The sequence below is a fragment of the Raphanus sativus genome, chromosome 8, assembly GCF_000801105.2.
Source record: "Raphanus sativus cultivar WK10039 chromosome 8, ASM80110v3, whole genome shotgun sequence".
Classification (NCBI taxonomy): domain Eukaryota; kingdom Viridiplantae; phylum Streptophyta; class Magnoliopsida; order Brassicales; family Brassicaceae; genus Raphanus; species Raphanus sativus.
The window spans coordinates 12,828,757-12,845,513 of record NC_079518.1 but is presented as its reverse complement, the minus strand read 5'-3'; the positions used below and the strand labels follow the sequence as shown (position 1 = coordinate 12,845,513).

The following is a 16,757-nucleotide window of genomic DNA, read 5'->3' as shown; positions in this document are numbered from 1 at the left end:
TGCCTTCGAAAATCATTTTCTCGGACTGCATAACCCCCAGCTGATCACCCAGAGTTTCCACTGAATGAAAGGCATCCGCCATCAACGAAGATTGACTATCCGTAAAATCAGCGGAAACACCCTCTACCTAGCCACTATAAACTTGCCCCTCTCTTCGAGAAGCTCAAATTCCTATTACACTTGGTCCACCAATCACCATTTCAAGTTCCAGATCATGATTCAAAGAGCTGAACTTGGCCAAACTCTTGTTCTCCACCCCTAAACCTAACACTGCCTCACCAAGAAGATCGGAGTAAAACAAAATCTCATGACGAACCCTCCCCGTACACATGGAAGACACACGCCCAAGGCCGCTACAAGAAGGAGAAGGGAAAGAGGGACCAACACATCAGCATAATCAACAGAAGATGCGAATCCTGACTCCTGTACCTCGGCGGACTCGACATATCAACTTCAACTGTTTTTAAATTATTTCTTATATCATCGACTATTTACAAAGTGGAAGTCCAAGGCCCAAACGGCCCAGGATCCCAGAAGTAGTTTATTACCTATTCTGCTGCAAAGAACAAAAAAAATCTGCAATCAGAAAACTAGAAAGTTAGACATTTCAATCCAAGTATCCAGAATAGACAACCCTCCAACTAGAACCTGCTGATCCCTTGACAGCGGGTCAAGTTTAAGTCTGATCAGATTCTTGATTTCTCCAATAATAGAGGAAGGTGATCTAGCAACATCTGTATGCAATCTCGAGTTTTTCTCCCGCCATATATAATATAAAGATGCTTGAAAGAGGAGCTTTATAATGGTTGCAACATTTGAGTTTCTTGAAGAAAGCACCAGCCATCTCAGAACTTCTTCAAAATCAATAGGAGGAGACAAATGAAGCCGAGATGTGAAATAGCACCATACATCGTTGCTGTAAGGGCAATCAAAGAAAAAATGCTGCTTCGTTTCATCCCCCCCCCCCCTCATTGCATAAAACACACACTGAAGGGATATGTAAACCCCAACTGATATGTTTGTCCCTCGTACCTAATCTGTCTCTGGCTGCCGCCCAACTCAGAAAGGCGCGCTTAGGAATTCGACTCAGTCCTCCTCATTGCCGCGTAAGTCAGAACCAAAGGAAGGACAAATAAGTGCTTGTCCCACTCAAGATTATCATGGGGTCATCTCCTTTACCTTCTTTGAGTTTGACGACATACTCGACAAGATAGAGGATACGATTCTGGCCAGAGTGTCCATGAAATGGCAGTGTTGAATGGAAGTTCTGGAGCCGAGAGCTCATTCCATCCCCGCAATGGGGGACCAGCCGATGAATAATCAAAATATCATCATCTGTGGATTCTGGAAATCACACACTGATGGGAGAAGAAGAAGAGGGAGGGGATTTAGAGTGATTCTCCAAAAAGTTATGGAAAAAAGACATGAATCAGTTGTCATTAAGAAGTTATGATTGCCACGTGATGTGATATCCCAGGTCTAGTCTCGGTGCCGAACATATCTATCAACTGCTCCGCCGATGACTATGTTACCACATAGTCATCATCATATTTGTGCGGGGTAGGTAAAGCAAGGAGAAGGGGAAAACGTATATATAAGAAGAGGAAAAAATGGAGAAAAAAGAAGGAGAGTGAGAGAAAACGATTACAAGCTCTGATATTATTGATTACTTATTCTTATTCTCAAACATCCAACTTTGTATTTCTTACTTTGTCCTGGTTTAAATACTTAAATAAACAACTTTAAATTAACCACAGTGTTCGGCGGGCGGAGCCATCCGACTATTATGTAGATCCCGACAATACCGATATTTTTAATCTTCTGGTGGCTAACTGGAATCGAACTGCAGATTATCATATTGTGGTTTTTCTTCAAGTACCACTAGTCTAAACGTGTTGGTTCAAATTTTTATTTATTTATTATATGATTAGTTTTTTTTAAGGACAAGACTTGGATTCACCCCCTATGGTGAACCTTTAAATTCACCATCTCCCTAATAACCAATTAAAGTGCCAACTAGATTAATGATAAAATAATTTAAAAATAAATAATATCATATTTAATAATGCTAATGTCATTATTTAATCTCTAAACTCAAATTATATACCCTAAATTCAAATTCTAAACCTTAAATTTTAACTTATAAACACAAACTTTATACCCTAAACCCAAATCTTAAACCCTAAACCCAAACCATAAATCATAAACCAAAAAATCAAAACTCTAAACCCAAAACTATACCCTAAACTCAAACCCTAGACCTTAAACCCAAATCTTATACTCTAAACTCAAACCATAAACCCTACACCTAAACCGTAGATCATAAACCCAAACCCTAGACCGTAACCCAAACCATGAACTCTAAATCCAAACTTTAATTCTTAACCTTAAATTTTAAAAGAACAACATCAATATTAATCTAAATATTTAGGGTATAGGGTTTGAGTTTTGTATTTACGTTTTGGATTTAGAGTCTAGGATTTGGGTTTAGAGTATAGGTTTGGGTTTAGAGTTCAGGTTTTTGGGTTTATGATTTATGGTTTGGGTTTAGGGTTTAAGATTTGGGTTTAGGGTATAGAGTTTAGGGTTTAGAATTTGGATTTAGGGTATAGAGTTTGAGTTTATTGATTAGATAATGACATTAACATTATTAAATTTGACATTATTTATTTTTTTTATTATTTTGGTTTTTTAAAAAATTATTTAAAATTTTTTAATCATTAATCTAGTTGACACTTTAGTTAGTTATTAGAGAGGTGGTGAATTTAAAAGTTCACCATAGGGGTGAACCCAAGTCTTGTCTTTTGTTTAACTCGATTACCGGTTTTAGGATTCAACGCCTATGCTTGTAACATGAAAATTGTGTTTGATCATCATTTATATATATTTGACTAATATTTATTTTTCAAAATGTGTTTCTTATATTAATTACGCATATAATATTAACTCATCTCATCTTTTCCACTATGCAAATACAAATTCACATTTCATTCACTAATTTCTCTATTTCCTAATTCCTGTGCAATTTCCCTAAAAATATATTCAAGACAAGGTAAGGTTTTTACTTCAAAACCATTAAATGTTAATATCATATTCCTTTGATTTTTCTCAAGGACCCTGCTAATATCCTTGGACCGACAAAAATAACGACCGATAAACAATTGACTATAATAATATTAGACAGTGCGTAAATTGTAATATCTTAAAATATTGGAGTTGATCAATATTTCAAAGATTTTTAAGGAGTCGTCTACGATGTCATCTTCATCTCCAACCAAATCCAACAAACCCCAAATCACTTTTTCACGCATATTAATTTTCTCATGGCCGGCTCTTTTGTAGCCAGTGTTGTACCTTCGTACCAAGTGTTCCTCAATTTCCGAGGAGAAGAACTTCGTCATACCTTCATCAGCCATCTAGACAAGGCCTTGAGGGAGAAAAATATCAATGTCTTCATAGATGAAAATGCGGCAAAAGGCGAGAAACTAAATACCCTTCTCGAGAAAATCGAAGAGTCAAAAATCGCACTGGCTATTTTCTCCCATCGGTACACAGAGTCCATTTGGTGCTTGAACGAGCTAGTTAAGATAAAAGAATGCATGGACGAAGGCAATCTCGTGACCATTCCCATCTTCTACAAGTTGAGTCCAGATATCGTTAAACATCAAAAAGGAGCGTTCGGTGATGCGTTAAGAGAGAATGCTGGTGAAGACTCTGATGACCGAATGAAGAAATGGAAGGAGGCTCTAAAATCTGTTTCTGAGCTGATAGGCTTGACGTTTGACGGGAATAGGTAACATTTTATTTTAAATTTTTACTCTAAAAGTATGATATTTAAAATTCATAAACATCCGCGTTAACTTTTTTTGAAAAACATCCGCTTTAACCAAGCTAGAACTCAAACGCATATCAAAGAGATTTTATTCGATCCAACGGTAAAATTAAGAAAACCAGGAAAGTAAATGAAATAATATATTTTTTAGAACTACTAACTGTATTTTTCGGTAAAATGTTAAGCTACTGCTAACTTTATTTGATAATAGACTAGGTAGGAACTATTTTTTATTTCTGAAGGTATTATTTATTCATTTTCTAAAAAAACTTAGGTCGATTCCCTAATATAAATAGAAAATTTTCAATAATACCAGAAATTTGATATTATTTAAAAAAATTAATTTAAAAAATGACTATTTTCATAAATCTCTAGTTTACGATGAAAATGACTAAACTAACACTCCAAAATCATTTAAAATAATTTATAAAACATTTATAGAAATTTAAAACCCCAACTCGATTCTCTGAATGTTAAACCCTAAACAATAATCACTAAATTCTAAACTAAGATATTAGGATATTATTGATTCACTATAGTTTTAAAAATTGGTAGTCAACTTATGATATTATAATCAATTCAAATAGAGTTTTTTTTTTTGAAAAAGTGATTCAAAACTTAAAGTCGAACACAAAACTAACTCATGATTTTTTGGAATATTCATTTATCCTTTTCACCCTAAAAGTTCGGATTATTCACAAAAATGCTATTATTATTTTTTCCGAAAATGGTTATTTACTCAATCATTATCTTCTTCTTTTATTTACAACATTGTCATCAATATATCAACTACCATGAACAAACACTTTCAAGCTCTAAATTCACCTATAATCAATATCTACATCTTCATATTCTTATTTCTTACACACACAAACCATTTCCCTTTCACTTACTCTTTTATTTCATCCTAAAATTCCAAATTTTTATTTCAAAATTAATAAGCTTACTAGAGTTATTCAAGTTCATTATTCTTGGTCAAGAACGAGTGAGTAATTTTCATTAATAAGTGATGTGTGCTTGGAGAAGCTAAACATGAACCTCACTGGATCTAACAATGATTTTAGAATTTCTTTTCCAGATATGTTCGCTAGAACACTTCCGTGTAAGTCTTCTACAAGGAGAATACTTATACAGAAGTCTTTCGGTCAACACAAAAGTTAGTTTTGCAATTGATTTTATGTCTGTTTTTTAGAGACGAATTCTCTGGAAGTTTTCCAACTTTTCTTTATTAACAAAAAATCTCAAAAATACCAATACTTACTCGTAAGTTTTCTAAGATAAACATGTTGGTTTTGCAATTAATCGAATTGTGTCAAAAATACGACTTTTTCTAGAAGACTTACATGGAAGTCATCCAACAGAGACTTCCGATGGAGTTTTCTCAACTGTCAGTGGAAGTCTTTTCACTGTCGGTGAAGATCTTCTCAAGTTACTTTTGCAATGAAAAAATAAAACTTAAATATTTAATTTTATTTAGATGACTTCCATGTAAATTATACGAGAGAAGGCTTACACGGAGGTCTTATAAAGTTTTTTCCGAGATTTTGTCAAGAAATTGGTTATTACAGAAGACTTCTGTGTAAGTATTCTGCCAAAACACTTATATGGAAGTAGTCTAATTAAAATTAAATATTAAAGTTTCATTTTTCAATTGAAAAAGTAACCTGAGAAGACTTACATGGAAGTCGTCTAGTTAAAACTAAATATTTAAGTTTTATTCTTCTAGTAGAAGACTTCCATATAAGTCTTCTAGAAAATCAAATTTCGACACAGTTCGGTCAATTATAAAACTAACATGTTTATCGTAGAAGACTTATCGGGAAGTCTCTATGGTATTTTCAGAAAAAATCAAAAGCAAAAGTAAGCCAATATTTACAAATGAAGATTTTCAAAGAAGTTTCATGTAGAGTAGACTTCTTTGGAAGTCTTCCTTTATAGTTTTTCAATTGCAAAAATGACTTAAATAAATGAATTCCTAAAAGTTTTCCGGAAAATTTTTGTGGAATTCTTATAAGCCAAAGTTTAATAAACTTTCATTTTCTCTAAAACTATAAAAGCTTCTAACATTTTCTTATTAATTCATGTATATTAGTCTATATTGGGGATTCGAAATGAAATTCATAATTTAATTGGTTTTAATTATGAAGTTACCAACGTTCATGTTTATTAATATTTCTAGCTAATTCGAGAAAACTTCCAAGGAAATCTTCTATATTAGTTTTTGTAAACTTGTTAAGTAATTTTATGATGTTTTTAATTTTCAAAAGTATTAAGTAAATTCAAGAATATCAAGTCTACGGTTTAGTGTGTCTTCTTAGATCATATACTTTTTAAGTTTCATAAATTTGAAATTTTAATTTTCACTTAATTTTTGAGTTTGCCGCTTAAATTTTAAATTTTTCGCTTATGGAGACAATAATTCCAATAAGCTTAAATATTTTTGATTCAGTAGAATTTTAAGTAAGTCTTCTAATAGATGACTTCTTAGAAGATTTACTTGAAAGTCTTCTAGGAAGTCTTTATTTACTATTCGCCCAGAAGACTTCTGCGTAAGTTTTATAGTGCATTATTTGTTGGAAAACTTAAGTCACTAAACCCTAAACTAAAAATAACTAAATAGCTAGAACCAAACACTTCATAAAAACTTAAAATCAACTTTTAAAGTGTTTGTTATATACAAAACTAAACACATATAAGTCAAAATTAATTTAAAAAAAAGGTTTAGCTTCCAAAACTAACCCTAAGAATACATACAATACTACAACATATGTTATCAAATCCTTAACCAAAGAATACCATGACACACTATATTCACTCTCATGTATGCTAAGAACAATTCAATTTTACCAGATCCTAATTTATATAATTTACAAATGTTTATAGTTACACGACTTCGGTTTTTATAACTTCAGTTTATACTTACAAAACCTCAGAAGACTTTACGGAGTCATATACATAAAAATGAATTCTGTTTTTTTTTTTGGTCATAAGGGACTGGTTATAGTTTCACTAATATTTTGATTACTTTTGCATTTGATTCAAGTTTGTATACTTTTAAAATAAAAATCAAATTTTGAATCACATTTGGAAAATTCCCTTACATGAAAATTTTGATCAATTTAATTCACATATCACTAGAGCATCTATTTTGTTAAAACGTAAACATTATATAAAATCAGTATAAACATAAACAATATATAAAATTGGTATTTACCTAACGCGATATTTACGGATTTTCCATTAGTAATTTTATATTCTTAATTTTTTATCAAGAATAAAATATTAAACTATTGAATTAATGTATAATATATTCAATTTCTTTTAAATTAAATTATAATTATTGTATTTTCTTTTATATTAAATAAAATTCTTATAAGTATTATTACTTAAATATTTTAATTATAAGGCAAAAATAATAAATTCTAATAATGTATTTTTTATTTATTTATATTAAATTAAATTCTAAATACAATTAAAGAGGTTATTATATTAACTACTTTATTGATTAAATTGAAAATTTAATAAAATATGCACATAAAACAACACAGATTTATTTTTTTCTAAACAAAAAATTTCTTTATATAGTCCATAATGTTTAAAATAATATCAATATATACTTTTTTACAACAAGAAAGCTACTAGCCTAAGAAACCACCGGTTCAGAATCAATATATACTTAAATTAACAATAATAAACATAAATTTACTAATTTATATTATTTCAATGGTTATATATTGAGTCGGATTTTTTTATACAATTGCATATTTTTCACAAAATATGTAAAATAGAAAATCAAAACAAAAAGAACTATATAACAAATTATCTCATTTTGATTATAAAAATATTTAAAATAAATTTTGACCAATGTAAAAAGAGTTAAAATGATAGATTATCATAATATTTATAAAAACATAAAAAGAAATAAAACTAATGTAGTAATTTATAAATTAATGAAGTTATATATTCTAACTTTTAAAATAAAAATTATTCTAAATCAAACAAAAATAAAGAATTTTACTACCAAAAAAATCAAAAAGTACTTTATAAAAATATATAAAAACTAGATATAATTAAACTTTCTTTATCAAATAACTATGTGCTTTGAAAATGTAGATAAGAGTCTAGTTTTAGTTTTAATATATCAGTCTCAACATATTCAGCTTAATCAAGTGGTAATAATCTAGGGGTGATCTTTTGAGTTCAGCATGTACCTATATTGAGTTCGATGCTCTCCCAGAAACTAAATTAGTACTATTTGGCAAGTCTAGATCGGGCTTCAACCTAGGAGGTTATTTGGTAACATGGTGGATTATAATACACTATCAATTCATCCCTTGACATTAGTTGAGAAGTATTCAAATCTGATCATACAGTGTGGTAGCGAATCCGCTATATAGTCCTAAGTGTGTTCTTTTTGGGCCAACCAGATAGTCAATAGGGCTTATAAAAAACATATTCAACTCAAAATATATATTATGAAAAATAAAGAATTTTGGTGCATTGACAAGGTGTGGATAATATCTATATACTAATATGTTCTCGCAATATCGTGGAATAATATAATTTAAATATTATTTGTGATAAGTAAATTTTGTATATATTTAAAATTTTTAATAATTTTGCCAAATTAAATTTGTAGATAAAAACTGATAAATATCTTTTAATAGATAAATACTGGGAAAAACATTAAATTTTATTACTCTATATTGATTATATTAACATATGCATCTCATAATTATGAAAAAAGTAAAAAGAAAACAAAAGGAAAAATTACCATATATGAGCTGTATTTAGTATTTATATAAAATTCAGAAAATAGTAATTTTGAAAACGCTTATATTACTTGGATATATAATATAAAATAATTTGAAATGTTAACAAATATTATTTATTAAGTTGGAGTTATGATCAAAATTTATCTATAAATTCAGATAATTTGAAGAAAACTTCAGAATTTAGATATTTTTTTTAGTTTTCCGGCTACAGATTCATATTTTTATAAATATGAAAATCATGTAAGGTGGATTCAAATATGATATTAGTTAATTATTTAAAAACTATAAGGTAGCTAAAAATAAACTAGTACATATTAAAATATTAATTCACATATTATATAAAGTAATAATTTTAAAACTAACTCAAGCAGTATATTTAATAATATATACATAAAAGAATTTTAAGGATATATTCTTAGAATTATGTCTAAACTCTTACGTCTACTTATTTTATTATTTACATATGTACTAAGGATACAACACATGATATACTTATAACAGATAAATTAACATGACAGCACATACAAATGGAAATTAGTTCATTGGTTTTATTTGTTTGATAATTATGAAGATAAATTAATGTGTATTTAATTTTTATTTGAGAAAAACTGAAGCACAATGATTAAATGACAAGCACTATATAATTTACACATAATGGAGTTTTCACAAATTATTTTTATTATAAATTGACTGATGTATATTATGCTACCTATCCTATAACAAATATGATTTAAAAGACTAGGAGAGAAAAATATTTAGGATTCTATCATAATCCTTATAATTACCTAAAATTATGGATAAAAATATTTGGAATTCATCCTAATATTTATTTCTACTTATTTTATAAAATTCAAATAGTAGTATTAATTTAAACTGGTGAATCATTAGTTAAAATCACAAGAACATAAAAATTAACCCAAATTACATAAAGTTAAAGTATTTGGAATTATATACCAATCCTTATTTCTACTTATTTTATAAAATTGAAATAATATTATAAATTTAAATAAATAAATCTCAATAAAAATTATAAGAATATAGCAAATAAGCAAAAATACCTAAAATTATGAAGAATATAACTGATAAGCAAAATCACTTCTCAAATAAATTCAAAATACTGGTATAGATTTAAATTGTGATTATCAGTTGTAATCACATGAGAAATAAGAAAGATTACTTAAAATTATGGGAAAATATTTGGAATTTTATCTTAATCCTTATTTCTACTTATTTTATAAAACTTAAATAATAGCATTAATTTAAATTGATAGATCATGCAGGTTCTCCCTGCAAAATGTAGCCGTGTATTTAAATGTAAATGAATGTGCGAGTAAGTTCTTGACTCTTGACCAACGTTAAGTTCAAAAAAAAAAATTATTGACCAACGTCGTGTATTCAGTTTTATGTGATATTTATAAGCATATTTTACTACTTTTTGAACTTTTATCTACATAATTATTTTTAAAAAATAATTAAGTATGTGTCTTTAATTTTATTATTCAGTATTTTAATATCCGACCATCCGCAGTTGAACCGATAAATCCGGTGATTCGTATATATATAGTTTGGTTTAAATTTAAAAATCTGATAAAATTTGGTAAAAATATAAAAAATCGTCAATTATCCGTTATTCAAGGTTGAACCAATTAAAAATTCAAAAACTGATAATATTATAAAGAAAAATTTATAGAAAATTCCCATATTTAGTATCAACTAACATTTTTATCCAAAGTTATATTTTTGAAAATTCTCCTATTTAATACCAACTAACATTTTTATCCAAAATGTGAATCAAAACCTATACTAAAAATAATTTCGTAAATAATAGTAAAGATGAGAACATATTCTAAGTGAGTTCGATAAATACTTGAACGTACTAAAATATAATCTAATATAAACAAATTTATTGTGTGGAATTTTTAATTCATTTAAAAGGTTTTCCTAGTTCATTCAATAATAATTCGATTATTAAACTGTTTTGTTTTATCCATGCGTCAAATTTGCTTTGATGAAGCAGGGAGATTAGGGGTCCGATTGGGGTTTGGCTTTGAAAGCTTTGACTTAAATCTAAAGTTCTTAAAGACTATTTTTCACCAATCAGGCTTTTATTAATTTTAAGGATTTCAAAGTTCTCAAAGCCATTTTCTGTTTCTCTCTCCCCTTTATCAAGAAAATGTATATAGTTCCATTCACGTGGCTTTACAAAAAAAAGATAGTTTTTTCTTTTATTTTTAATGGAAAAATACTTTTTCTCTTCTCTATAATAACTAAAATATTTCTTCTACTTTATATTAATTTTATTATTAACTTTATTTAATAAATTAATCTTCGCTATTTTTTTCTTGTTATTTTGAAATCCATATTGTATAACTTTTGATTTCATATATATATTTTCTTTATTATTGGAATAATTTTGGGAAATTAACAAAAATACCATTTTCATATTACCAATTTTTATGTTTACACTAACTATTTTTACCATTACTTTTAGTGAAGGGTTTAGATTTGAAAGTTTATGATTTAGGGTTTAAATTTGATGTTTTAGGGTTTATGGTATATAGTTTAGGGTTTAGAGTTGAGGATTTAGGATTTATAGTTGAAATTTTAGGGTTTAGGGTTTAAAGTATTGAATTTAGGGTATAGAGTTTAGGGTTTAGGGTTTAGAGTATTTTTGAAAATTCCCCAATAATTTTATATTTATAATGAAAATTTTAAAACTGTTATTTATTGCTTTTATAATTTTGATTATTAATTTTATCTTTTCTTTAAAATTAAAATAATACAAACAATTTTAATAGTCAAAATCTTTACAGCCAACCGTCTAAGAGAATGATTGGTTGTGGGTGTAGATGTTTTCTGGTTGAGAAACATGTATGTCAACCAATCAAGTTTTCCTTTCCTAAAAATTCTCACCGCAAAAATATCTCTACAAAATTGAAATATGGCTTTAGAAAGCTTTATTTCTAGAGCATAAAATAAATGCTTTACAAAACTACATCAATCAAAGCTACAACAAATAAATCTGCAGATTAAATATTACAGCAAAAATATAAAGCTACGCCCTTGCCAATCACCCCCTAAAGCAACAGCCTAAAGAGAAAGTCTGTACCAATCGGACCTAGATGATTTGTAACTGCCTTACTATAATTTGTGATGCTGACACTGTGTTGCAGAAACGAGAACATGTTCATTGATGATATAGTCGAAGGGGTTTTAAAAGCTCTAAGAAAAGTATCACCAGACAAAAGCACCAGGAGATCCTCGTATCACTCACAGAACACTGAAGATCACTCTAGAGACGCAGAGACAGAAAAATACGGACTCAAACAACGCCTCAACGAATTGGAAGACAAGGTCAACATTGAGAAAGAGGAGACTCGTATTATCGGAATTGTTGGGATGCACGGCATTGGCAAAACGACACTGGTGAAGGAGTTCTACAAGAAGTGGAAACGCAGGTTCCTGAGTCGTGGCTTGCTCCAAGATATAAGTGATATTGTCAAGTTCGATGCATCAGGCCTGAACTGCAACCTGCCGGGGATGCTCTTGAAGAAGTTGCTAAAATATCACGACATAGACGAAGAAGAGAGATACGAGCTTTACAAGGAGGAGCTAGTTAAACGTAAAGTTTTTATTGTTCTTGATGGGGTGAATAGCAAGAGGCAGATAGAAGTTCTTCTCGAGGGTCACCATGAATGGATTTTGAAAGGCAGCAAGATTTTAATTGCAACAAGCGACCAGTCATTGCTACACGATCTGGTTGATGATATTTATGTAGTCCCCCAGTTGGACTACAGAGAGGGGTTAAACCACTTTCATCATTATGCCTTTGATCATGACAAAGATGATAAGGAAACTTTCATGAAGCTGTCTGAAGAGTTTGTGCATTACGTGAGGGGCCACCCACTAACTCTCGAGCTATTGGGTCAAGAGCTTCGTGGGGAACCCCTGGACTACTGGGAAGAAAAACTGAAGTCACTTGCACAGAGTACCAGCCAAAGCATTCGTGACCGTGTCTTGCAAGTAAGTTACGACGAGCTGAGTCAAGAGCAGAAGGATGCATTTCTAGACATAGCTTGTTTCAGATCCCACGATTTGTCCTATGTAAAAAGCGTACTGGATTCTTCATCTGGTTCCCAAGAGACTAATATAATCAAGGCTCTCGCGGATAAGTTCTTGATAAATATCTCTGACAGCAGCCGAGTAGAGATGCATGATCTTCTTTATACTTTCGCCACAGAGACCGACTCGAAAGCTGGCGTAAAAGGGCGACATCAACGCGACATAACGAAAGTGCTGCAGAACCAGAAAGTGAGATTGTCCCATTTAATTAATAGATCAGATAACTCAAACCTTTTCATCTCTTCTTTCTCTTTGCTGAATTTGTGGTTGTGACTGGTGGTTACAGGGACCCAGTGGCAATAATGTCAAAGCCAAAGGTATTTTTCTTGACTTATTTCACATGAACAAGGAAAGGGCCTTATGCAAGGAGCACTTCAAGAAGATGCGTGATCTCAGATACCTCAAACTCTACAGTTCTCACTGTCCTCAAGAATGTAATCCTGACCACAAGATATACCTCCCAGATAAACTTGATTTCCCATTGGAAGAGGTTCGATGTTTACATTGGCTAAAGTATCCTTTACAGGAACTTCCACATAATTTCAACCCTAAAAATCTAGTCGACCTTAAGCTGCCTTACAGCAAAGTTGAACACATTTGGGATCATAAGGTACGTCTCTAGATAACTAGCTCAAAAAAAAAAAAAATGCTCGGTTGATAAGGTGGCTTAACTAATTCTTTTGTCGGTCACAGGATGCACCGAAACTAAAGTGGGTTGATCTTAATCACTCAAGCAAGTTGAAGACCTTGTCAGGGCTATCAAAAGCTCAAAAACTACAAAGACTGAACCTTGAAGGCTGCACGGCGCTGGAAACAGTGGATCCTGAATTACAAAGCATGAAAAGTCTTGTCCTCCTGAATCTGAAAGGCTGCACGGCCCTCGAGTCTTTTCTTGATACCAAATGTGTGCCACTAAAGACACTCATCCTCAGCAACTGCTCAAAACTCAAGAATTTTCTTGTGGTTTCAGAAACACTAGAAGCTCTATACTTGGATGGCACTGCAATAACTGAACTTCCTACGACCATGGTGAGGCTCGTCATATTAAGCGTGAAAGACTGCAAGATGCTGGAGAAACTTCCCCAAGGATTTGACAAGCTCAAAGACCTGCAAGAACTAGTATGCTCTGGCTGTTCAATCCTCAGTATTCTCCCTGATGAGATGGAGAACATGAATTTCTTGCAGATTTTACTGCTTGATGGGACATCAGTAACAAAGATTCCTACCATATCCTCACTTGAGCGTTTATCACTGTCCGGAAATGGCAAAATCATCTGCCTTCCGGAGAACATCAGCCAGCTAACGAAACTGAAATGGCTGGACTTGAAGTACTGTACAAAACTTTTATCTATCCCAGAGCTTCCACCAAACCTTCAGTACTTAGATGCTCACGGGTGCGAGTCGCTAAGAACAGTTGCAAATCCACTTGCTACTCGTTTGCGAACGGAGCAGATTCATTCCACATTCATCTTCACCAACTGCCGCAGATTGGACCGGACTGCAAAGGAGGAGATCACATCCTACGCTCAAAGGAAATGCCAATTGCTATCAGATGCACTAAAACGCTGCAGTGAGGTATCTCTCCCATTTTATCCACTTGTCCATTGTTTATAAGCAGGCCGTCTCGAATTATTTATAGACCATATTCATAAAATATTAATAGTATAATATAATAGAATAGTTTTAATAGTTTATAATTTTATTTATATATATTTGACATCATTTTTTTAAATTATCAGCTCTAAATTAGTACTATGTCTAAAAGTTTTAAGTTTTATATCATAACTTATATATTTATCTCAAAAAGTTTTAATATTTTTTTACTTTTTAGTTAATTCGGACCATATGATCGCTTCAATTGCACGTTCTGTTGGACGATTTTATGAGTCACTTTTGTAATACTACTTTTTGCAGGGTTTTGTTCCAGAGGCTTTGTTCAGCACTTGCTTTCCCGGTTGTGAAGTACCTTCATGGTTTTGCCATGAATCAGTTGGATCTGTGTTAAAGGCTGAACTTTCCCCACATTGGAACGAAAATAGGTTTGTTGGGATAGCTTTATGTGCAGTCCTATCATTTCCAAACAGCCAAGAACGCATCAACTCTTTCTCGGTTACATGCAAGTTCAACCTAAAATTTAAAGATGGGCCAGGGATCTCGTTCGAGCGCCTGGTTGGAAGTTGGAACAGACATGGCAAGAAATCAGATAAGATGGCATCGGACCATGTCTTTATTTGCTATATCAGATGCTCGAACAACATCAAATGTCTTGAAGAGCAGCAGGGGTTGGGTGCATGTACTCCAACTACAGCTTCCCTTGAATTTGGTGTCACAGATGAGGAAGCTAGACTAGAGGTGCTCAAGTGTGGCTTAAGATTGGTTTATGCATCTGATGCAAACAATGACGCAAGTTCAACCCAAATAAGGAATGGCGGTTTCACGACTGGATCAAATGGCATCCAAAACTAATCAAGTATAGCTCTTCATCTTCCGATACAACTAGCCGTGTCGTGTCTTCAAGTATCTGCTTCAGCCCAAAACAATTTTCCTCAAGACGCAAGGCTCGCTTTATCGAAGAACCCTTTGTGTATGTCTCCGGTCAACATATGTAATTCTCTATGTATCTTCAGGTCAAAGGTAGGACTTTAGATTTCAAGGATGTTACCTTAGAGTTGAGAACTTTACTTCATTGAACGATTTGGGATGGCGCAGACCGATCAAGTTACAGAAGAGACGCTACGAGTGAGTGTTATAGAGTTAGTACTTTTGCCCATTTTACGTGAAAATTCACTTCTGTTTTAACCGGTCTAGAGAGATCCAAGCTCTCATCCCTTGAATTTGGTTAAGAGTTCTGTTCGGTTCGGCTAAGAATTCGTTCAATTTGGCAAAAAAAAAGAGTAATAGTATAAAGTTTGGTCTACCACGGTTCGTTCCGCTAATCGGTTTAACTCGATTTCCACTTTTTATAACCAATTATATCAAGTTATACCAAACTAGATTGAAACCATACAACTAACCGTATTAACCAAAATAACTAAAACTAACCGGACTGAACTGAATTTACCCCAAATTTTAACCAAATCAACCTAAACTTGTACCAAAAATTAAAAACTTTAGTTTATTTTGGAAAAAAAAAATCGAAACCTAATTAACCGAGGGTGCATGTACATAGCTTCCCTTGTATTTGGTGTGATAAATGAGAAATGTAAAGTTACACTCGAGGGGATCGGCTAAATTGTGCAGCTTAAGACTGGTGTGCGTATCTGAAGAACTCAAGAACCCCCATTAAATAAATGTAACTAAAAAGATGGACAACAATTAATGTCGAAAATGGAGCATAACCTTCGAGAAGGGATGTAAATATTGAGCTTCAGTCATCATCCCACCCAAATATGGAATCGCAGATATAAAACAATGTAGAGGAAATTACATTCTTACCAGAGAAGCCAAATTGGGAGATTACATCCAAAATCAATCAATATGTGGTTCTGTACCAGCAGTGGAAGACTTTCTAACTCCACCTTTACTTGTGGCCAGCTTTATCTTCCCCTTCTTTGTATCATGTACATACATGTGTTATTGTGCGTTTAATGTCTGCATGTGTTATTTTGCGAAATGTGTGTGGTTGTTTGGGGTATTTAACTTTAGGTGGGTTTCAGTTAGGTCTGGTAATTAACTTGAGATTAATACGTTAGCTCAAGGTTTTAGTGAAATCGCTATGTAAACTACTTTTTTTACTGCGACGCTATGTAATTCTACTTCTTTTGGCCATTCTTCAGAACAAGATGGCCGCAGCTTACAGAAGTCTGATTTTCATATAGTTAATGATATGGTAAATAACCGTCATTTCTTTTTGGACATCATGATGACTCCATAGTTTATACTTTGATAAGGTGGTTGTGGGATACAGACGTTGAAAAATATGAAACTAAACTTTAATGATCCAAATTGAAGTAAACAATAGCACAACTAAAAGACAAGAAAAAACATAGTTTCGGTTTATGATAATTCTTTAACCTCACACGGTACAC

At 31.7% G+C, this 16,757-nt stretch overlaps 1 protein-coding gene across 1 annotated transcript; it reads left to right on the top strand.

Moving 5' to 3' along the window:
- The first annotated feature begins 3,228 nt into the window (after positions 1–3,228).
- LOC108820028 (probable disease resistance protein At4g19530) lies at positions 3,229–15,629 on the top strand. Its single transcript, XM_056992012.1, has 5 exons — positions 3,229–3,793; positions 11,781–12,918; positions 13,016–13,339; positions 13,423–14,304; positions 14,644–15,629. Exons 1-5 carry the CDS (start codon positions 3,324–3,326, stop codon positions 15,193–15,195), a joined length of 3,366 nt encoding a protein of 1,121 aa, XP_056847992.1. The 5' UTR covers positions 3,229–3,323; the 3' UTR covers positions 15,196–15,629.
- Positions 15,630–16,757: the final 1,128 nt, after the last annotated feature.

Bases quoted from the DNA above. Each gene is read 5' to 3' on its own strand.
- LOC108820028 (XM_056992012.1), top strand. From the start codon at position 3,324: ATGGCCGGCTCTTTTGTAGCCAGTGTTGTACCTTCGTACCAAGTGTTC. The intron at 3,794-11,780 runs GTAACATTTTAT...ACTGTGTTGCAG, and splicing joins TTGACGTTTGACGGGAATAG to AAACGAGAACATGTTCATTG. The intron at 12,919-13,015 runs GTGAGATTGTCC...TGGTGGTTACAG, and splicing joins AAGTGCTGCAGAACCAGAAA to GGACCCAGTGGCAATAATGT.